At 41.4% G+C, this 23187-nt stretch overlaps 1 protein-coding gene across 1 annotated transcript; it reads left to right on the top strand.

The window, feature by feature from the left end:
- Positions 1–1284: 1284 nt before the first annotated feature.
- LOC306876635 (uridine phosphorylase 2-like) lies at positions 1285–19938 on the top strand (the record flags this gene model as incomplete). The annotated part of the gene is made up of 7 exons (XM_079427964.1): positions 1285–1350; positions 2412–2526; positions 13207–13365; positions 14133–14247; positions 14429–14638; positions 19365–19511; positions 19796–19938. Exons 1-7 carry the CDS (start codon positions 1298–1300, stop codon positions 19936–19938), a joined length of 942 nt encoding a protein of 313 aa, XP_079284090.1. The 5' UTR covers positions 1285–1297.
- Positions 19939–23187: the final 3249 nt, after the last annotated feature.

The following is a 23187-nucleotide window of genomic DNA, read 5'->3' as shown; positions in this document are numbered from 1 at the left end:
AATATTATTTCCTGAATCTGTTTCACAGAGCTCAAAACTATTTAATGGATAGATGTATTGAGACATGTTTAACAGATAAATGTGATATATCACTGTCATATAATTCGCTTTATATTCCTCTCCTTTCAGTTAAGCACTTAAACACAATATTACACTATATATAACACTAACATTATTATCTAGTATTATTATCTATTTACACCTAATATTATTATCTAGCTACTAATTACATTTAATACAGAAATTTACTCTGCAGCTATTTTTTTGCCCTGATAGCAGCAATTGCACAGCTACAGAATATCAATATTTTCTTAAATTAAACTGGCACATAAGCAGTATTTATTTTTGCCAGCTCTATTGATTATGTTACATAATCCCTTTGTACAGTCACCATCAAGAAGTCTTACATTTAAATGCATGTAGTTAGTTTTGGACAACTATGAATTGTTGTCTATGCATTACTTACATGCATATGCATGTCTATGCATTACTTCGTTTACAACTTAAATTTTCAATCTTTTAATGGATGGGTTGGAGCAGATGGAGAAGGATACAAGATCCAAGTAACCAGGATACAAGTCCTGACAGACACACACACACGTTGATTTATGAGGACTCTCCATAGGCGTAATGTGTTTTCTACTTTACAAACTGTATTTTCTAACCCCCATACACCAACCCTACACCTAAACCTACACCTCACAGAAAACTTTCTGCTTTTTTATATCTTCAAAAAAATTTACTATATTTTTATGCCTTTTGAATTAAACCACCTTCACATTGTAATACCTATGTCATACCCATGTCATTCTACAAATTTGTGTCTTCCTAAACTACCTAAACCGTTGCACACATACACACTTGAACAAATCAAATTGTGCGCACACTTCAAACTTTTATGTGTTCAGAGGTGATGTTGGCACAGTGCTGGATCACTGTGTAGAGCATAAGTCTGTTTGTGAACATGTCAAAGAGTGATCAGTAACCAGGTAGAGAAAGATGTAGAAGGTGCTACACCTCCCCATATAACCAATCAATGCATTCTGAGCTCTATATAAGAGCTTGTCTTAGAGAGACACATTTTTATTCTCCAAAGGTCCTGATGACACAAAAGTCTGCATAGTAAAAGGGCAAAAATTAGCAGTGGAAAATCAAAAGGATTAAAGGATATCTTTGAAAAATACAGCTGCTGCAAGGTACAAAAAAAAATGGAATTCTGTATATTTTTCCTCCTATCTGCGTGTGAAGAGGTTTAATTTTGTTTCCACTTTTTTGCAGATTGACGAGAACTGCAATCATGGCACCTATTTTACTGAACAGCATGGGAAATGAACACAGCGATTACATTCAGTAAGAAAACTGTATTTTAATCAAACCATCCTTCTTTAAAAGATCAAAGAATATGCAATAAAGTAAAGTAAAGTCGTGACGTATTGTCAAGTATGGTGACCCATACTCGAAATTGGTGCTCTGCGTTTAACCCATCCAAGTGCACACACACAGCAGTGAGTAGTGAACAAATCCACACACACACACACACCGTGAACACACACCCGGAGCAGTGGGCAGCCATGCTGCAGCGCCCGGGGAGCAATTGGGGGTTCGGTGCCTTGCTCAAGGGCACCTCAGTCGTGGTATTGAGGGTGGAGAGAGCGCTGGACACTCACTCCCCCCACCTACAATTCCTGCCGGCCGGGGGCTCGAACTCGCAACCTTTCGATTACTAGTCCGACTCTCTAACCATTAGGCCACGACTTCCCCCAACTTTAACTTATGCCGATTTTTCACTCACAAAGAATGGAGAGATCTGTAATTTTCATCATAGGTACACCTCAACTGTGAGAGAAAGAATCTTAAAAAAAAAAAAATCCAGAAAATCACATTGTAATACTTATTTCATGCAATAAAATGGAAGTTAATTATTTAAAAATCATACAATGTGATTTTGTGTGTATACACACACACACAAACACACATAAATTTATAACACCATGATCTTAATTTTGTTAATACGCCCATAAGTTAAAGTTAATACGCCCATAAGTTAAAGTTAATACGCCCATAAGTTAAAGTTAATACGATCAGATAAAATAAGGGTTTAAGTAGCACATTTTAAGTAGTACGTTTTAAGTTGAAAATGTCAGGTCGATGGTTGTGTAAAGATTTAGTAGAGTTCTGTCTTATGTCTTGGGAGATACTGGGTTCAGTTCAGTTCTCATATCTCTTATAGTCAGGATGCTGAGAAAATGAGATTGAAGTTACTTTAATGACTTTTTAATGAATGAAATGAATAATTAATAAAAAATTCTAAAGCTGAGAAAACATTCACTGAAGTCATTTGTTTTTAGCTTCATTGTTGCCTTTTGAGTAACACACTAGTCGGTATCAATAACAGATGTGATGTGTCACAGACAGGTGGAGTATGTGAAGAACCCTCATCTGAACAGCATGGAAGAGGACATCTTGTACCACTTCAACTTGGGCACCAAGACCCATGACCTGCCCCAGATGTTTGGGGATGTGAAGGTTTGTAAGTCCTGACCAGACAAGAGCTAGACAGCAGATTTAAGGTTACATTAACTTTGATTACACTTTAAGCAAGATAAGAATATGAAGTGAAGTGACATTCAGCCAAGTATGGTGACTCATACTCGGAATTCGTGCTCTGCATTTAACCCATCCAACGTGCACACACACAGCAGTGAACACACACACACACCGTGAACATACACCTGGAGCAGTGGGCAGCCATTTTATGCTGCGGCGCCCGGGGAGCAGTTGGGGGTTCGGTGCCTTGCTCAAGGGCACCTCAGACGTGGTATTGAGGGTGGAGAGAGCGCTGGACATTCACTCCCCCCACCTACAATCCCTGCCGGCCGGGGACTCGAACCCGCAACCTTTGGATTACAAGTCCGACTCTCTAACCATTAGGCCACGACTTCCCAAAGGAATATAGGAATAGGAATATAGGAATGCATAGAGCACAGGTTCTCAATTCTGGTTCTGGCTGCTCTTCAAATGTTGTATGTCTCGCTTATCTGACACACCAGATTTGGATCAACAGCTCCATGAACTGAGCTGTGTTCTGATTGACATGCTCACTACACCCTAATCCCTGAGTACAGTGTGAATAAACATAATTTGGTTATATTAGACGTGTACTTTACACAGGACCAAAAGGAAGAGCCACTGGTATAAAGGATGATTGATAAAGATCATGGTGTTATAAATTTATGTGTGTTTGTGTGTGTGTGTATACACACAAAATCACATTGTATGATTTTTAAATAATTAACTTCCATTTTATTGCATGAAATAAGTATTACAATGTGATTTTCTGGATTTTTTTTTTTTTAAGATTCTTTCTCTCACAGTTGAGGTGTACCTATGATGAAAATTACAGATCTCTCCATTCTTTGTGAGTGAAAAATCGGCAGTGTATCAAATACTTATTTGCCCCACTGTACATATTCAACATGTGCATATATTTACACTAACCACTTAAAAAGACTAGTCAGGCTAACACAGTGGTTCTCAAAAATGTTTTGGTCGCGCCCCCCTTTAAACCTATAAAAAAATCTGGTGCCCCCCCGAATCCCCATCCAACCTCAGATTACCAAATTATTTCAATAAACTTTATGAATAATTAATGCTTTTTTAATTTAAAAAACTACAGCGGCGAAAAAAACACCTGCAACACTTAAAAATATTATTATTATTCTCTCTGTCATTTTTTAAATTCATTTTTACTTATTTATCAAAGTTTTTTTTGTTGTTGTTTTTTTGTTTTGTGGGTTTCATGCTGTTCGCTAAGGCATAGGACACACACAGGCCTTTCCTTTCACCAACGAAATTAACACTGTATCTACACCGGACGCAAGCAGCAAATACAGTAGAACCCATTAATCAGGGACACTATTTACACTCAACCCGGTCTCATCCCAACTCGTCAGATATTGACGCTTGGTTTTGGCGTCGCTTTTTGACGCTCAAGGTACACCTTTAGTGTCGATATGCTAACGCGCTATTGGGAATTTTATCGTCATAATAAGGTTGCCATTATTGCATATATGTAGGGGTGTGATTTTTCAATGTAAACAGTCAAAATAGTTTTATTTATATGACTTACCCAACCCCTAAACCTACCATCTGTGAACAAAACGCAAGATATAGGAGGCAGATGCAACTACTGTCATAATTTATTTTAAAATGATTAATATACGCTAAGTGTTTCCTATTTAAAAAAATGGAGGACCCTTCACGTCGAAAAGTGACGCCAAAACTAAGCATCAATATGTGACGAGTTGGGATGAGACTATGTTATTACACTGGATGCGGCGCGGCACGACACGACAAATCCCCGATGGTAAACTGATGCCTTATTCTATTCGACAACTGTAGCGTCCTGGTGTAGACATGGTGAGTGAAGCCGAGAGCAAGATATGTCAAATTTTCTGCATTTAGCTTTTGAATGACCAGCACCTGCCTGGACCTGTGCGACTTCATCTATGGCTTTTCTTTTCCCTTTCACTAACCGATCCATCTCCCATTCTAAGTTACGCCCTTTGGCTATTTACTGTTTTATTTCTTTTCTTTTTCTACTGATGCCCCCCCCCCCCCCCTGCAGTACTCGTGCGCCCCCCCCTGGCGACACTTTGAGAACCACTGGGCTAACATGACACATGTGAAATCAGGGAATGGTGTGTTATAGATAGTTTGATCTAAAAAACAAACAAACTTGGTAACAATTTCTATGAAGCCCATATTTATAATACATTATAAGGGTATTCTTAAGGCATTATAATGAATGCATAATGTATTAGAAAAAAACTTATAATATGTTATATCATCTTATAAATTATTATAACAATAATTATAATACATTATAATGCTTACGCATTTGTGATTATAACTTTTAAGATTATGATTATTTATAACACACAATGAACACCATATTAATTCTACTTTTGCATTTATAATGGACTATATATCTTGACATTGTTTATTTAAGGTCTGCACAGTATCTTACTACATCTTGTAAGTGGTTAGGTGTGGAGAGTTATTTGAGTGTTCCCTGTGAGGCTAATATTAATTTTGATGTGAGCTAGTTAATAATTTCAACTGAAAAAAATGCAATGCTTATATGTTAGGTTACATTTTATTTTGATGGTCCCCTTAGTCTACTGACTATAAGCAACTTTGCAACTACATGTCAACTAACTCTCATTAGAGTATTAGTAGGCTTAGGTTAAGGTTAGGGTAGGCAGAATGTTGACGTGCTTGCAAAGTTACTTATAATCAGTTTGTTTGTTGGGGAACCATCAAAATAAAGTGTTAGCATATATTTAGCAGACATACTACTAATACTCTAATGACTGCTAGTTGACATGTAGTTGCAGAGGTACTTATCAACAGCTGTCTAAAGGGTACCATCAAAATAATCAAACTGATATTACAATAAAAATAATTCAAAGCAAATGTGTCATATTACACATTCATCTGATCTGATGTCTGATCTTATGGCTGTTTGAGAAAAAAAAATATTATTATTATTATTACTATACTTATAAGTGGTCTTTGTTTGCTTTAAGTAAAGTAGCATAAGAAAGATGGCAAGATATTAGACTTATAATACATTATAACTATGAGAAATATAATCCATTGTAACTTAAGTGGATGCAACATGTTCACTGTGTGTTATAAATCATCATACTCTTAAAAGCTATAACCATGGGGGACTTTCAGTGGCAAGTAGAACAGGCGACGAATGCACATGAACAGCGAATTGAGGCCCTGGAGCAGCTGTGTTCAAAGTTGACTGTGGAGTCGGCATAGATGTACGCAAAACAAAAAAGAAAAAGTGGAGCAAGGACAGTTTACCAGGTTCGTCGAGACGCTGCTTCCAAAGCCCTTGGGAGAGGAGCATTTTCAAACACCGGTATGGGTGGATCGGGCGCACCGCAGTTTAAAACCAGCGACTAACGGCAGGCCAAGAGCAATCATTGCCAGGCTTCATCATTATCAAACCAAGGAGCTCGTCTTGCGTTTAGCCAGGCAGAACCAACCATTGATCTACATCCATTGATCCAGACCTGACAACGGATACCCTGAAAAAACGGCAGATGTTCAACAGCATCAGAGAGAAGTGTAGAGCTATGAAGATACGTGTGGTTTTCTTTTTCCGGCAAGATTCATCACTGCAACGTTCACACAACGTCCTGAGGCTGCGAGCGAATTTCTGAGCGACAAGGTGGTTAACTAGTCTGGTGGCAGTCAAACACCTTGAAAAAGTTTTGAATCATCGATGTGTTCAGTTTTTTTGGATGATCCATAATGCAGGTGAGTGATAAACTCAACCTTTACATGTTATCAGATTGATTTCTTCCAGATACTGTGGTGAGACTTTATGTTTTCAATAAGATCTTATTAATAGTTCAGAGGGAGGTTAGAAGGAGCATGCTTTTTGTTTTGTTTTTCGCTTTCATTGGATTAACGTCACAAGATGGGAACCTACATTAATAATACTTTAATGTTAGGTTTAAGCAAAGTATTTGGAATGTATTTGAGTTCTATGAGGGACTATGTGTGATGCCCCAATTGTTGGTTCTTCACAATTGTTGACACTAATATTGTTTCTGCATGTGTAAATGCATTAAGGGAATGGTGGTTCCACTAGACCAATAGAGGGCGCTATGAGATTGCAGTGTGGTTACAGAAGGTGAATATGCTTTGATGTGTTCATCTATCAGTTCCTACAATGTTTAGTTTACTTTAGAAATGCAGGTGAGCAATCTAAAATGAGTAAAACATTCAGAGAATGTCATATTTGAATATGTATTTGATACAGTTGAATCGAGGGGAAACTCAGAGTCATGTGACACCGAATAGCATGTGAATATGCAAACGAGTAACGCAGCGATTGGCTGATAGACAGATCTTCATGGAAATGCTGTGTATTCACAAGAAAGAGACTGAAATAGTGGACATTTGCATACAAAAGCTATTTATTGTTACATAATGCATTTTTTTTGACATTTGTGTTTGATTCTAATGTGAACATCTTGGGAAAAAATATATATCCCAGCAAGACGAGAGCTGATCACACGCACAGCTTTGTCCTGTCTTTATTACACCATTCCACAGATTGCTGGGAACGCTTAAATGTCAGCTGATGCAGAGGTTCTGTACCCGCTACAGTTCTTGGTGGCTCGTCCGGGATCAGCGCCACCTGCTGGAGGAGTGGAGCTCATCCGAAAGAATCCGAAGACCAGCTTGCTGTGGATCCCTGCATGGAATCCTTGTTGTTGTTTGATTGTCGTTAACGTTGGCTCAGTGGGCGGTACGATGGCAAACGAGAGAAGAAATCTGTTGAGAGAGATCAGGAAAGCACTCTGTGAACTGCCTGCTGATGAACTCTTCCTTATCGCTAAAAACATCGAACAAATCGATGAGGGGGAAGAATCACAAGTACAACTGGGGGATAAAGAGGGTGGGTTTTTGTGCTGTAAGAGCCTAATGGGAAGGGAAGATAAGGGGATGTCTCTGATGCTGATGTCTGTGTCACCTCTGGCTTGCTCAGTTGGGGACACTTAATTTCTAGTGATTATCATCAATTTGATTTCGCAGATACTATTTAAACTAAACTGATCTAGACAATGACATTTCTGAATTCAATAATGAATGAATGAATGAATGAATGATGCATTTATATAGCGCTTTATTGTGTATTGCTGTACACCCAAAGCACTTTACAATCATGTGGGGGGGTCTCACCTCAACCACCACCAGTGTGCAGCATCCACTTGGATGATGCGACGGCAGCCACACTACAACGGTGCCAGTGCGCTCACCACACACCAGCTACAGGTGGAGAGGGGAGAGAGTCATAGAGCCAATCAAGTGTATGGGGATTATTAGGAGGCCATGATAGACAAGGACCAGTGGAGGGAATTTGGCCAGGACACCGGGGTTACACCCCTACTCTTTACGAGAAGTGCCATGGGATTTTTAATGACCACAGAGAGTCAGAACCTCGGTTTAACGTCTCATCCGAAAGATGGTGCTTTTTCGCAGTATAGTGTCCCCGTCACTATACCGGGGCGTTAGGACCCACACAGACCACAGGGTGAGCACCCCCTGCTGGCCTCACTAACACCTCTTCCAACAGCAACCTAGTTTTCGCCGGAGGTCTCCCATCCAGGTACTGACCAGGCTCAACCCTGCTTAGCTTCAGTGGGCAACCGGTCTTTGGCTGACAAAACACATGACAGGAGTACAGGGCAAGCTCAGGGTCATCCTGATCGCACAACACCTGACACAAACACAACTACTAGTCATACCCACACATACACAGCAGACACTGAATATCAACAGATGTTAAAGATGTACAAGGAGCTTGACAGAAAGATTCAAGTTACGAATCCCTACGCCATGTCCCCATCATCCAGAACTCTCCCCGTTCATTTTCAGACTTACCCTACTCCAGGCATTACAGAGGACCAGATGTTCAGGAGGGAACTTCCATATCTCTTACGGAGGGAGTTTAGAGTCCATGGAGGTCAGATTGGTGACTCCACCTCTGAGATTAGCTTCAACGATTTATGCAGACAAATTGAAGAGGGGCTACATGAACACTTTAGTGAGAGTGAAATCATCAGAGGGGTGCTAAAAATAACTAAACCTGGTCAATTCAAGGAGATGTTAATGGGAAAAGAGGATTTGACAGTGCAAGAGTTGAAAGGACTGCTGCAGTCTCACTTAGGTGATAAGAGTAGCACTGAGCTGTTCCAAAATTTGATGTGTGCATGTCAAGGGGAAAATGAAAATCCGCAGCAATTTCTTTAGTGTATCATTGGCCTTAAACAAAAGATCCAGTGTGCTTCCAAACACAGCACTGCTGAAATAAGGTATGATGCTAAGACCATTCAAGAAGTATTTCTCCATACAGTTTGCCAGGGTTTGGGACCCAAACACAGTGAGCTTCGTCGTGAGTTTAAACAACTTGTCACTGCTGGAGACGTAACCGATGACATGCTTCTGAGGCAGCTTGTAAAGGTTACAGATGAGGAAGAGGAGAGAGAGTGTCGGCTGCAGTCACTTCCACGACCTAAAGTCACTCGTGCTCGAAACGCCCAGATTGAAGAGGTTTCAGAAATTAAGGCTGCAGCTGCAACTACGGAACAGGCTGATAAAGAGATTTGCAAACTTATCACCCAAGTAGAAGCACTAACAAATGTAGTCAATTCACTGCAACAGGCCAAGGACAAAGAACAGCAATGTCAATGTGTGGCTAAAGCACCTGAAAAGAGGAGAAGACCAGGTTGTCCCAACTGTATCAAGGAAGCAAAAGAGCAGACCTGCAGCCACTGTTTCTTTAGTGGTGAGGAGGGTCACCGGGCTGTTGGCTGCCTGAACACACAAAAAAGATCAACGCCCAACGTCAGGCCAAAGAGTACACCACAGACAGCAGTCCCCAACAGTCAGAGTCGTCCTGCCGTAACTATACAGTTAATGCTGGGTCATGGAATCACATGGGTAGAACTGCAAGGAAACTACAGACAAGACAACCTGAGGACTCAGGAGAAAAGACTGTTCAGTTTGTTGGGAAGAAGTGTCTACTGGAAGGAGAAATTAGAGGTCATCAATTAAGCATGCTTCTCGACACTGGAGCACAGGTTAGCATTATCGATCAAGATTGGAGGAAAACGTACCTGCCAACACATGATGTTCGGCCCTTATCTTAAATAGTGGGACCCAGTGCTGGTCTGGAAGTCTTCGCGATCAATGGGGAAACAATTCCATTTAGCGGGTGGGTCGAAGCCACAATAAGCTTATCAGGACATGATGGGACTCGCTAGTCCATCCAAGTCCCCTTTCTGGTCAGTCAGTTACAGTTGGAGAAGCCTCTGTTCGGGTTTAATGTGATCTCAGAGCTAATTACAGGACCAAGAGATAGAGAAGGCATTCTTACCACCTTGCATTCCCTGATGAGTAGCACCAGAAATACACAAGATGACCTGGTTGAAGTGTCAGTTGGCTTCATCCGTGCAGATAAAGTATATGCAGACACAGCTCTGGTGAGGGTAGGGCCGCAAGGTGTCACTATTCGGCCTGGTCAGGTCACCAATGTAAAATGTAGGGTACCGCCTAACTTAAAAAATGTTGACCCTACAGTCCTGTTTGAGCCGAGTGACCTCACCTCTAGCACATCTTGACCTTGGAGAAGGACTGATTGAGGTTCACAAAAGGGGACAGTCATATATAAGAGTCCCAGTTGGGAATCACACCAAGCATGATGTGACGATTCCAAAAAGAACTATACTTGGGGAAATAGCAGCCATTGCTAAGATTATCCAGACAGACCAAGTTGAATCAAACAACCCACAGGAGACTACTTCATCCCAGCCAGCACAGCCAGAGGACGGCGACATACTGTGGCATCCTCCTGTAGATCTGAGTCACCTGAAATCAAGTGATCAAACAGTTGTGAGACAACAACTTTATGAAGAGTCGGCTGTGTTTGCGCGTAACGAAAATGCCATTGGGAACATCCGCAGCCTACAGATGGCACTGAGTTTAAAGGATGATATCCCTATGCAGAAAGTCTACAATTCTATACCCAAGCCACTCTTAAAAGAAGTAAAAGAGTATGTTCAGGACTTGCTTGCAAAGGGTTGGATAGTAAAATCTAGTTCACCTTATGCTGCCCCAGTAGTGTGCGTCTGAAAAAAAGATGGTACACTACGACTATGTATAGACTACCGACAGCTTAATAGGAAGACCGTTCCCCATTGTCATCCTCTGTCAAGAATCCAGGATCTCATGAACACCTTGGGAGGTTACCGCTGGTTCTCCATACTCGACCAGGGAAAGGCTTATCACCAGGGGTTTATACCCGAAGGGTCGAGGCACTTGACAGCATTTGTGACCCCTTGGGGCCTATTCGAATTGGTAAGGGTACCCTTTGGCCTATCAAATGCCCCCGCTGCTTTTCAGCGGAGTATGGAAGAAATGTTAGAGTCTATCCACGATGAGTGTTGCCTGCCCTACCTGGATGATGTTCTGTGCTTTGCCAAATCCTTTGAAGAGCATGTAGAGAAAATGTGCGTTGTGTTCAGAATTCTTCGGCAGCATGGAGTCAAGCTGCGTCCAGTGAAGTGTGAGTTGTTTAAGCAAGAGGTACGGTACCTGGGTCGTCTTGTGTTGGCAGATGGAGTAAGAGTGGATCCAAAAGATCTGGAGGCTGTGAGGGTACTCCGTGACAAAACACCTCAGAACGTTGGAGAAGTTCACCGTCTTGTAGGCTTCCTCAGTTACTACAGAGGTTACATTAAAGATTTTGCTAGGTTAGCTAAACCTGTTTATGAGCTGCTTCAGGCTAACACAGCAGAAACTCCATCACAAGTAGGAAGGAAGAAGGAAAGAAAGAGGAGTACACAGCTGCCATCTCGACATCCGGTTGTGTGGGAAGACAAACACCAGCAGAGCTTGGACATACTCATTGATATGCTTACCAACCCGCCTGTGCTTGCATACCCTGACTTCGATGCCCCGTTTGTACTGCACACTGATGCTTCGGAGCACCTTTGGAGGGGCAGGTGCTCAAAGTATAAAAGAGGTACATGGAACACGGCTTTTAATAGGGCTGTGCTCCTTGCTGTTATGTGTATCAAAATGGATGCTTCTGTATTGATACAGCAGCAAATGCCATGACGCAGGTTTGAAAAAGAGAAACAGAACAGAAAAGACTATTTTAAGTTTAAATTTTAAAGACATTTTTTGCACCTCTTAGTTACTCTGGAATTATATTATTATTATTGCTGTTGTTGTTATTATTGAGTTTACAGGCTATGGTGGTTTTGCTGTTGTAAACACTACTGTTATTGTTGTAGAAAAAAATATTCCTGTCTTATTTAAAATAGAATTCTATTCTAATCCTGTTCTGAATTTATAAATTTTTTGAATGATAATGATTATAAAAACAGGATTGATAAGTATAATTCGGAGGACGAGAAAATCAGTATAAGCCTGTTTTACCAGTGTTGTGATTTAATATTTAATATTAATTTTAATAAAATGTAAATTCGTCCCCTGCACTTTATTCGAGCTCGAGCAGGTGTTTTCACATAGAGGTTTCTAGGTTTAAATCTAGATTTAAATTAAAAGAGACATAACCTGACGTTTTATTCGTATCCAAAATGATGAGATGTGAATATCAGGAGAGCTGAGCACTCTCGTGCAGTGCATGTTTCATTCATACTCGAAGTCAGAGGGCGCTCTCGTGCAGAAACTTTGGACATGCAGGAAATCCCTAATATGGACAAATTCACACAGCTATCGCTGTAGCTGAGCTGAATAAAAAGCGTGAAGACAATAAACACACGATTGCGAAAATATGTGGTTTGTGTTTGTTTTTCAAGTTATCTTCAGGTAATAAATAAACTATATGAAAAATGCGGTACTGATTAACATATCATTTAGTATAGAAACTATATAATATATTTCCTGAATTATTATCTGATAAAAATGGGAAAAGGTTGTTCGTAGTAGCCTTTATAAACCAATCATAAAATTGTCATTAGGAAAACATTGAACAAAAATATTGTAGCCCCTTGCTGCAGCTAACCGTGCATCCACAGGCTACACACAGCAATATAAACAACAGCTGTGCATGATCTCTTCACACCGTTCTCATAAAATAATAGCAATTCAATAATATAAGTTTACAAGCACACCACTCCGCTGAGAACACCACTTACCGGCAGCTGCGGACGTTATTGAAGGCATCCTAAAGGTGTCTAAACGTGAGGGATCGTCCCGGATGAGATCGTCAGGTGAAAGGTCATCATGTGGATAAAGTAATTTACGGCTAAACTATTATTAATTAATTTTACTAATAGTTAGATTGGGCAGGTCTTCAAAAAAGGGCATTTAATTACAAAAAAAATAAAAAATTGCCTTGATAAAAGGGCACTTTGGGCATCAAGGGGAAAAGGGGCACCTACCGCACCTCCCTCTGCACGTGTCTGCTTATGAATATCCATAAGATTATATAACATAAGTTTTTTTTTTATAATGCATTATGCATACATTATAATGCCTTAAGAATACCCTTATAATGTATTATAAATATGGGCTTCATAGAAAGTGTTACCAAAAACTTTTGAGCGGAAAGTGATTCCTTTTGCTACAATTGTCTTTCCGTAGTTTGTTTGTGTTGGCGGAAGCCCCAATCGGATGAGATCTTTTGCCCAGTTTATCCATGAGCAGCTGGAGCTTCCCAGCAACATGACAGACATCAGCGATATCTGTGAGGGAACGGACCGGTATTCCATGTATAAAGTGGGACCTGTGCTGTCCATTAGTGTGAGTATCTCAAATATGGATTAGGTTTGTGTTTAAATGAGAGTTTATTCATAATAAATGCCTGTAAACTGATTTGAACATTATGTATGAAGATCATGTGATGTGGGGTTATGTAAAATCTGCACTGAAAATGAATTCTGAGTCAGCAATATTGCTAATAGTGCTAAAAGTGCTAATAAAAAGTAAGGTGGGGGAAATGATTAGAGGCGTTTAAGACGAGCTGTAAGTTATGCTTTTACTTAAGAAATTCCTTAACCCTACAAACTACATTTAACACATAATGCACCATTTGTGCCATAGCCCACAGACATGAATAATGCTGCAAATCATGCAAATGATTGAGAATAGCTGTATTGTTACTTTTCTAAGGAGGTGAAAAAAAAACATAATGTGGATAGAACTGGTGGTCAGACTCATATATGCATAGGCTATATATTTACATTATTAAATGATTTGATGAAACTTGATATTATTATAAATATATTATATATTAATATATTTTCTTAAAAAAAAAAAAAACTGCTACGTGTACTGCGTTAGGACCTGTCATAGCACTTGCATGTTGTTGCTCTTTTGTTGGTTTTGATTGCTTCTATTGTCCTCATTTGTAAATCGCTTTGGATAAAAGCGTCTGCTAAATGACTAAATGTAAATGTACATGCAATTATTGGCTGAATCATGTCTTACATCATATCATTTAATCTGTTGTGTACTTTTTTTCACTAGCATCTTATGCAACTTATGTATTTTTTCGATGTCTCTGACAGCATGGCATGGGTGTTCCCTCCATTTCCATCATGTTGCATGAGCTCATTAAATTGCTCTATCATGCTCGTTGTCGTGATGTCATCATCTTTCGCATTGGCACATCAGGCGGAGTTGGTGAGCACTTCCTGCTTTATTGTATGACTGAATTATGAAGAGACATTAATCAGCCAATAATTCAAACTCTGAAGCATTGTATACCAGACCTTAATACTGCTGGATGGCAGGGGGCATAAAGTGTATGGGTTTGCTGCCCTATACACTGCAAAATAAAATAGTCTTTTCTTTGAACACACAGGTCTGTCTGCAGGCACTGTAGTGATCACAGATAAAGCTGTAGACTCATTCTTCAGGCCACAGTTTGAGCAAGTGGTCTTGGGAAAGGTAATCATCAGAAGCACAGAGCTAGATGTAGATGTGGCCCAAGAGCTGCTGCAGTATTCCTCAGAGCTTCCAGATATTCCCACTGTTATCGGAAACACAATGTGCACACATGACTTCTATGAAGGTAAAGTAATTGTTTTCTTTTTGTTTTTTTGGCCCATACTGGGTTTGGTCATACAAAACATGATAGAGGCATTCCTGCAGCTCAAACAGTAGAGCGTATCACTAGTGATGTGAGTGTCATGGGTTTGATTCCCAGTTAATGCATAAACTGGTCAAATGTGTACCTTGAATGCAATGTAAGTCAATTTGGAAAAAAGTGTCAAATGCATAAATGTTAAAATTTGTTTATGATGTGGTCCTGGATGTTGATTGGTCAATACAGTGCTCCAGTTGTGTTAAAATATAGCTGTGCTACATAGTATAAACTATATAACTGTAGCATTGCCATGCAATCTGTTCAACAACTATTGTAAATGACCAACTATTAACCTTAGTTGACATGTCAGACTTGCCTAACAATAGCTTTAACTCTTTGACTATTTTTAGATCAAGGACTCTTACACCTTATTAATCACAAGTATTAAAAAACGTCTCGGGTTACTCTTGTAACCCTTGTTCTCTGAATAGGGAACGAGACGCTGCGTAAGCTAAGACGCTTTAGGAAACGCCCCTGGCCGTGCCGATTGTCTGAAGCCCTTATAGAATCACGCCAATTCATTGACTGATGCCGTCTTCGACGTTCTTACGTCGCCTCCTTATACTGGCGAACACGCCATCTGCTCCTTAGATTTCTCTGCCGAAAAGGCCCCTGTCGGCAGCGTGACGAGCTTTTTCAGCAAACGCAGTGTCTCTTTCCCTATTCAGAGAACAAGGGTTACGCGAGTAACCCGAGACGTTCTCTTTCATAGGTTCACTCAACGCTGTGTAAGCTAAGATGCTTTGGGAACGATATACCAAACACGCCAAGCTAAAAATGCTGCCCTATCTGGCCCGTTTGTGAACCAGACAGCATACACGGCTGGTTCAAGCAGATAAAATCTGGGAACCCGGAGCCGTGTCAAGATCCACATTATAGAACCTGATAAAAGTGTGCGGAGAGGACCATCCTGCTGCTACACAAATATCCTCTAGGGGGACCCCTCTAAAAAGAGCTTGAGAGGAAGCCACGCTACTAGTAGAATGCGCCCGAACGCTGAGAGGTAAAGAAAGACCACGCACCTAATAAGCCAGTGAAATAGCATCCCACACCCAGTGAGAAATTCTGTGCTTCGATGTGGCAGACCCACAGCGGCCAGCACCAAAACATACCAACAACTGGGGAGATACCAACAACTGGCTGGAGCGGTCTACATAGATCTTCAAAGCTCGGACAGGACAGAGCATGTGAAGCCTTTCATCCTCGCCTGAAGCAAAGGGAGGAGGATGGAAAGAGGGAAGTGTGACCACCTGAGAGCGAAATGATGCGGATAAAACCTTGGGAACATAGCCAGGCCTAGGCCGTAAGGTCACCTTGACCAGACCCGGGGCGAAGTCCATACAAATCTCGCTGACAGAGAGAGCTTGCAAATCCCCAACTCTTTTTAAAGACGTTAGCGCCAACAAAAGAGTAACCTTGAGAGTCAGAATCCGTTCTGGAGCTGACTCTAAGGGCTCAAATGGGGCTACCATTAGACCCTCAAGGATGACAGATAAGTCCCAAGAAGGAACTCCAATGGGGCATACTGGTCTCAGATTCTGGACACCACGCATAAATGCAGAGACCATCCGATGTCTCCCCAGGGGAACCTCATCCAGCTCTCTCCGAGCGGCGATGGCCGCAAAATAAACCTTTAAGGTGGTAGCAGCTGCCCCTGCCGTACGTTTCTCTTGCAGGAACTTCAGCACTGAACCAATAGGGCAGCTAACTGGGTCCACTGCGTGGGCTAAACACCAAGACTCAAAGACCTTCCATTTGGAAGAGTACAGCTTCCTAGTGGAGGGGGCTCTGGCACTAGCGATAGTCTCCTGAACCTGAGCAGGAAGACCAGAAATCAAAACCCGTGGCCCTGCATGGGCCATACCCACAGCTTCCAGATCTCGGGTTGAGGGTGCCAGATCTTGCCCTGAAGCTGAGAGAGCAGGTCCTGCCTGATCGGAATCTCCCAAGGCGGCCGATACAGAAGAGGAATCAGCTCCGAGAACCAAACATGTATTGTATCCGGGCAGGAGCTAGACGGGCTTGCATTTGAACGGAATCCAAGTGAACTCCCAAAAACACAGTTTCCTGAGAAGGGGAGAGAACACTCTTCTTGGTGTTCATTCTGAGGCCAAGGGCACGAATGTGAAGGAGAACGACACCCCGTGACGGCTCACTGACTCCCTGGAGTGGCCCAGAATGAGCCAATCGCCCAGGTAGTTGAGAACACGAATGCCCTGGAGCCTCAAAGAGGCCAGAGCAGCATCCATGCACTTTGTGAACATCCTCGGTGCCAAAGCCAGGCCAAAGGGAAGAACCTTGTATTGAAAAAAAGAAAAAAAGGGGGGAAAGGGAAGTGGTGTGTGGCCAAGTATGGTGACCCATACTCGGAATTTGTGCTCTGCATTTAATCCATCCAAGTGTACACACAGTAGTGAACATACACCCGGAGCAGTGGGCAGCCAATCTGCGTCGTCTGCCCACTAAGCCTTCCCTCCAAAAGCGAGCCGAACGACCTGAATATGAAAATAGGCATCTTTCAGGTCAACAGTGACAAACCAGTCTCCCTCTCGAATATGAGACATAATAGTCTTCAATGTCAACATCTTGAACTTCCCTTTGTAAAGGGAGAGGGTCAGACAACGCAGGTCTAGAATAGGTCGTAGACCGCCGTCCCTCTTTGGCACAAGAAAATAGTGACTGAAAAAGCCTCATTCCAGGTCCGATTGAGGGACTTCCTCTATTGCCCCCTTGAGGAGGAGGGAGGACAGGTCCTGCTGTAGCACAGAAGCCTTTGAGGCGCTGAAGTGTGTAGTCAGATCGAACTGTGCGGAGAACCCAAGGCGATACCCCTGGTAGACGCTCCCATTCGTGAAAGAAATGCGATAGAGGAAGCAGAGTGTTGTAGTCTTGAAGACATACCTGTGTTAGGGTGACGAGAAGGTCTGAAGGGGGCGAAGTTGTCCACCAAGAAGGAAAGCTTTTGGCGTCCTCATTCAGGATGAGTGAGTCCACGGGGACTGATGTACCAGACTGAAAAGCGGCCGGTACGGGGCCTGTAGGCTGTGGGAGAGAATCGAATGTGTCTTCTATCATGGGAGCCATGGGTGATGAAGGAACAGGTAGTAGGGGGAGAAAGCCTGATGCGTCTCCCGACTGCCACACTGGAAGAGATTGAAGATGGCCGTTTGCTGCACACCGAAACCTGCTGGGCAGATATAACAGATTTGAGTGAGGAGAGTGTGTTAGAGGCGGGCAGAAACATTTGAACGGTCTGGCCCTGCCTAGTGAGGTTTCTGGGAAAACTCTCCTCAACCTGACTCGAGAGTCAGGAACGACTCGATGGAGCAATCCGCCTGCGAGGTCGCCAGTGGGGCAATGGTCGGCCATGGGCTCCCCAGAACGTGGTCGGAGGGGGATGAGCCAGGGAGCCAGGTCTCCGTCCTGGGCAAGGAGCGCTCTCTAGACAAGGAAGAAGAGGGGGTGTTAGAACGGTCCCCCGTCCTCCTGGGCATAAACTGCCTGAGAGCAGCTGACTGAGACTTGGCGGACCGAAACTTCTCCACTACAGAGCTGACTGCCTCTCCAAATAGTCCAGTTTGAGAAATGGGGGTTTCAAGGAGAAAAACTTTCTCCTTCTCACGAATCTCTGTGAGATTAAGCCATAGGTGGCGCTCTGCAGCTACCGAGCCTGCCATAGAGCGTCCTACAGCACGAGCAGTGTGTTTAGTGGCTCTCAGGGCCAAGTCCGTGGCTTTACGGAGCTCTTTGACTGCCTCTGGAGTCAGGCCGCCACCCTCATCCATCTCTTTGAGGACATCCGCCTGGTAGGCTTGAAGGATGGCCATAGTGTGGAGGGCCATGCCTGCCTGACCAGCTGCTTAAGGGCGGAAGTGGTCCTACATGGTTTGGTTGGAAGGAGGGGGCGGGACTTCCATGAAGGCGCCAAAGATGGCGAGAGGTGAGAGGCTAGCGTGTCCTCGATCATCGGAATGGCGGTATAGCCCTGCTCCACAGAACCCACTAGGTTGGTGAAGTCAGTGGCTGCCGCGTTAGTAAGGCGCGACGGGGAAAAAACGGATGACTCCCTCTCAAAAACCGCGAGCCTAGTGCGGAGGGTTTTGAGACGGAAGTTTTCACAGAATTTGCATTTCGAGATGCCGTAAACTGCCTCGCGCGCATGCGAGAAACCCATACATTTAACATACTTACTGTGCGGGTCGTCGCTCGCGATAATGTGAGAACACGGTGGCTGACAGCGACGATACTCCATGGCACTTCACCGCAAGGAGAACAGAGTTCCACTACTGCAGTCGCCGAAGTGCAAACGAAGAAATCCCAAGAGAAAACGATCGAAATCGGGCCAGAAAAATCGCAACAGAAGTGCTAATATGGCCGCTCCGTGAAGGCAGAGAAATCTGAGGAGCAGATGGCGTGTTCGCCAGTATAAGGAGGCGACGTAAGAACGTCGAAGACAGCATCCGCGCCATCAGCCAATAAATAGGCGTGATTCTATAAGGGCTTCAGACAATCGGCACGCCCAGGGGCGTTTCCCAAAGCATCTTAGCTTACGCAGCATTGAGTGAACCTATGAAAGAGAACAGACATCCTTTTGAAGACTGCACAATAAAAAGTTATTTCTTTCCATCACCACTTCTTTTTCCTGTTGTAGGTCAAGGGCGACTGGATGGAGCACTGTGCTCATTTTCCACTGAAGAAAAATTGGAATATCTGAGAAAAGCCAGCGAGGCAGGCGTCAGGAACATTGAGATGGAATCCACTGTCTTTGCTGCCATGTGTCGTGTCTGCAAGCTTAAAGGTAGTTAAGAAATTTACGTTTGTTTTCCTCATCACCACTATAACGGTACCAGAGGAAGCAGCTTTGCTTTATGGAAGAAAAAAATTCTAACAGACTTTTTTTCTTCTTTGAGTTAACTCTTTAAGCATATTCATGCTACAGCAGTAGCTTTATAAGCCTCATACCCTCCTTCAAGCAGCATGTAATTACCTCAAAAGTGATACTTAATTATCATGTCATTGATAATTGTCATTGCCATTGTCATTGGTGTCATCGATTTATTCATTTTTATTTTTTTTTTGCAGCTGCAGTGGTGTGTGTGACTCTGCTGAACCGGTTTGAGGGGGATCAAATTTCTACATCTCACGATGTTCTCCTGGAATATCAGCAGCGACCGCAGTGCCTTGTGGCTCATTTCATCAAGAAACGCCTTGGACTTATCTCATAAAATCCTGTAATGAACATCTGCAGTGTACATATTACTGTTCATAGTGTGTTTGTTGTTATTTAAAGATGACATTCACTTTCCTAAACCATTCTCAGCTGACTTCCTTGCATATCATCTCTAATGAGCACCTCACTTTACTAGTTACTAATACTAGTACTAAAACAGTTTGTATTTTAACTTGTAAATCAACAATATGACTTAAATTATATGTATGGTGAGTTTTCACACTGGCCTTTTACACTGTACCTTTAAAAATATACAAATATATATATTTTGTTTTATCTTAAGCATTATTTTTGAAGTAACATATTGTTGAGGGTAGCTTTGGTGTTTAAGTAAAAATAAACTAATCTAAATAAAGGTTTATGTTAAGTTTATGAAATGAGTCATGTGGGTTTGTACTTTAATTAACACGTGCTAATATTTATACAGTATAATAAATTCAAATTTTATCTTAGAAATGCTGGATTCTGTGTCTCAAGAGGTTTCTGGTGGCTTAGAACATTGTACTGCAGTTAATAAACCTCATACACCTTTTTATAACAGTGTTGTGGGTCATAGTCTCACTTCTTACCACAATATTCTTTTTAACGTATCTTAAAATAGGAGGCCTGTCAATAACACTGTCAAAAAGCACTAAAGCACTTTCCTGTCTGCATCTACTGTCCTATAAAAAAAAATATATATATATATATATATATATATATAGATATATATAAGCCCAAAATGGTTGTCTCTTTTCCATAAGCATGCTGGTCATATCATGAGGAATGAAATATTCCTTGATCTTCTGAGATAAAGACTTTGACGTATCAATCAATCAATCCTTCAAATATTGAATAAAGTATCCAAGGGAGTGTGGTTAAAAAAATATGTAGACTAATATGTAGACAGCAGACCTCAGGAGGACAAAGCATGACTCATTTATGTGAAAAGAAGATGACATTCATATAAGTATTGGTCAGGATCTGAAGAAGGCACCGGACTCCATGTCTCGTCTGGGTGGCTTTAGAGGTTGGAGCTCAGATACAATCTGTCTTGCATAAGGGGTGTTATGGAGACCTGCGGTTCTGAGCGCTTGTTCAATACGCACTCTGGGATCGGACGCAATCTAAAAGAAAGACAAAATTATAAGAGACTCTTTGAATTATTCATAGCATTATCGATTGATTACAAATCCATATACGTCACCAAAATCTAAGTTTAAACACATCAGCCTTTAAATTAAGATGATCAAGCAACAATCAGGGAAGTAAAGTAAATGGTTTCCTATAATAGTTCAATGTTTCTAGACTGTAATTTTTTAACCAGAGTAGCTGTTGACAGGTTGATATGGTTTAACATGAACAAGGTTAAAGTCAGTAACTTATCTCTGTTTTATGTTTATTTACAGGATGTACTGTTGAATCTCCATGTTATGAAACAAAAGTAAAAAAAAAAAGAAGCTGTTTCACTGTTTGGCCTTGGCCAGTGACTTTGTAAACGTCAGAGTTCCAAAATCACAGGTTAACCATTATTATTGGCAGAAACAAAATGGCCCATGTACATGAGCAGGCAGTCAGAAGACAGGGTTTGGCAAGCTTCAGAATTTAAGAATCAGCCCTTTCAAATCATGAATGTGAAATTGAACTGGGCACTCCCCTCGGGATGTTACCTGAATTAAACAAAAATGACTGTAAGAGAAACTAAAATTACAGTTCACAGAATTTCAACACAGTCATATAGAGGATGTGATCAGTCCAAAACAGGTTTCGCAGGAAAATAATTACATTATTAATTTTGAATAAATAAATGTATAAAGAATACATTTGTTCTCAACTGATAAGACATTAGCATCAGCAGTGGAATTATTTAATAAATTGATATTTAAAATAAGACTTAAATCATAAAATGTGAAAAAGGTGCTTTGTATGCCACAGTCCACCATTGCACCATAAAACTAATTAAATCCTAGGTCATCAACCCTGCTCTTGGGGACCTATTGTCTCACAAATTTTATTTCCAAGCTACTATATCATACCTGGCCTGTTATTTTTCAAGTGATCCTGAAGACCTTGTTTAGCTGGTTCATTTGTGTTTGATTAGGGTTTTAGTTAAACTGTGCAGGACAGCGGATCTCAAGGAACATGTTTGAAGACCTATGAATTAAATTATTTAATATAATGAACGTATGAAATACAAATTAGAGATGGCATTTGAAATATGATTAGGCATTCTCACTCATTAGTTTGAATGTTGTGCTCAGTGTTGACTATTGAAAGACTTCATGTGTGTTTGTGTGTTGTGAGGTGAATGTGTGAGTAGTACAGTATGTGCTGTGTACATGTGCTACTACCTGTTTATCAGTGTATGTATTTAGCTGGTACAGTGGTCTTTGTAAATTCTTCAGGCTGTTGATATACTCTCCATGCCACTGTGTTTCCCATCATCCGCTCTGGGTTGGCCTCAGCTACTTTACAGACCTGTAAATCAAACAAAATAAGCACAACTGGTTTTTAATGCTTTAAATTATGCTATACCCTTGATCTGAGCCCTTATTCAGATCATCAGGTGGAATTTGGAGTGTCTGGGCAATCGCTTGCATGTGTGTGTACCTGGTTGCATAAAGTCTGCAGTCTCTCTTTGTCTTTATATTCCTTTTGTTTTTGTTTTTCTTTAGCTTCATGCATCTGCAGTTTCTGCTGAAACTGTTCTTTCCGGAACTTCACCGTATGCAACACATACAACCAATGATAGAGGTAAAACAATTATATCTGACAACATTTTCCATTACATTTGTCAGCATTTTGACAATATTCAGTGTACAGTATTTCTCAATATTGTATTTTCTCTGAGAAGGCTCATTGGTTTTTTTCTTGGGGGGGGGGTCATCTTAGAGGATTCATGAACTATGAAAGTCACCTGTTGGAGAGAAAAAAATATCCGACGAAAAATATCCGTCCCCTCAGTTTGAAAACCGTACTCACAAATTCTTAAACTGTTCCCTCGGTTTAATAAATCGTACCCACGGATTAATAAACCATACCCACGAATTTCCAATCCGTGCGCTCAGATTTTGTAAACTGTGCCTTCATTTTTTTTTTTTTTAATCAGTTCCCACAAATTCATAATCCACCTGCACACTTTCACAATCCGTTCCCACAGGTTTGTAAACTTCACTCACAGACTCATTTTAGAAGAACATCAAGCTCCCAGGTAGCCTACGTGTTAATGAATCTTATTGTATATTGTTTTATTGTGTATTATTAT

The sequence above is a fragment of the Barbus barbus genome (genome assembly GCF_936440315.1).
Source record: "Barbus barbus genome assembly, chromosome: 11".
Taxonomy (NCBI): Eukaryota; Metazoa; Chordata; class Actinopteri; order Cypriniformes; family Cyprinidae; genus Barbus; species Barbus barbus.
This window is presented reverse-complemented; position numbering and strand designations above follow the sequence as displayed.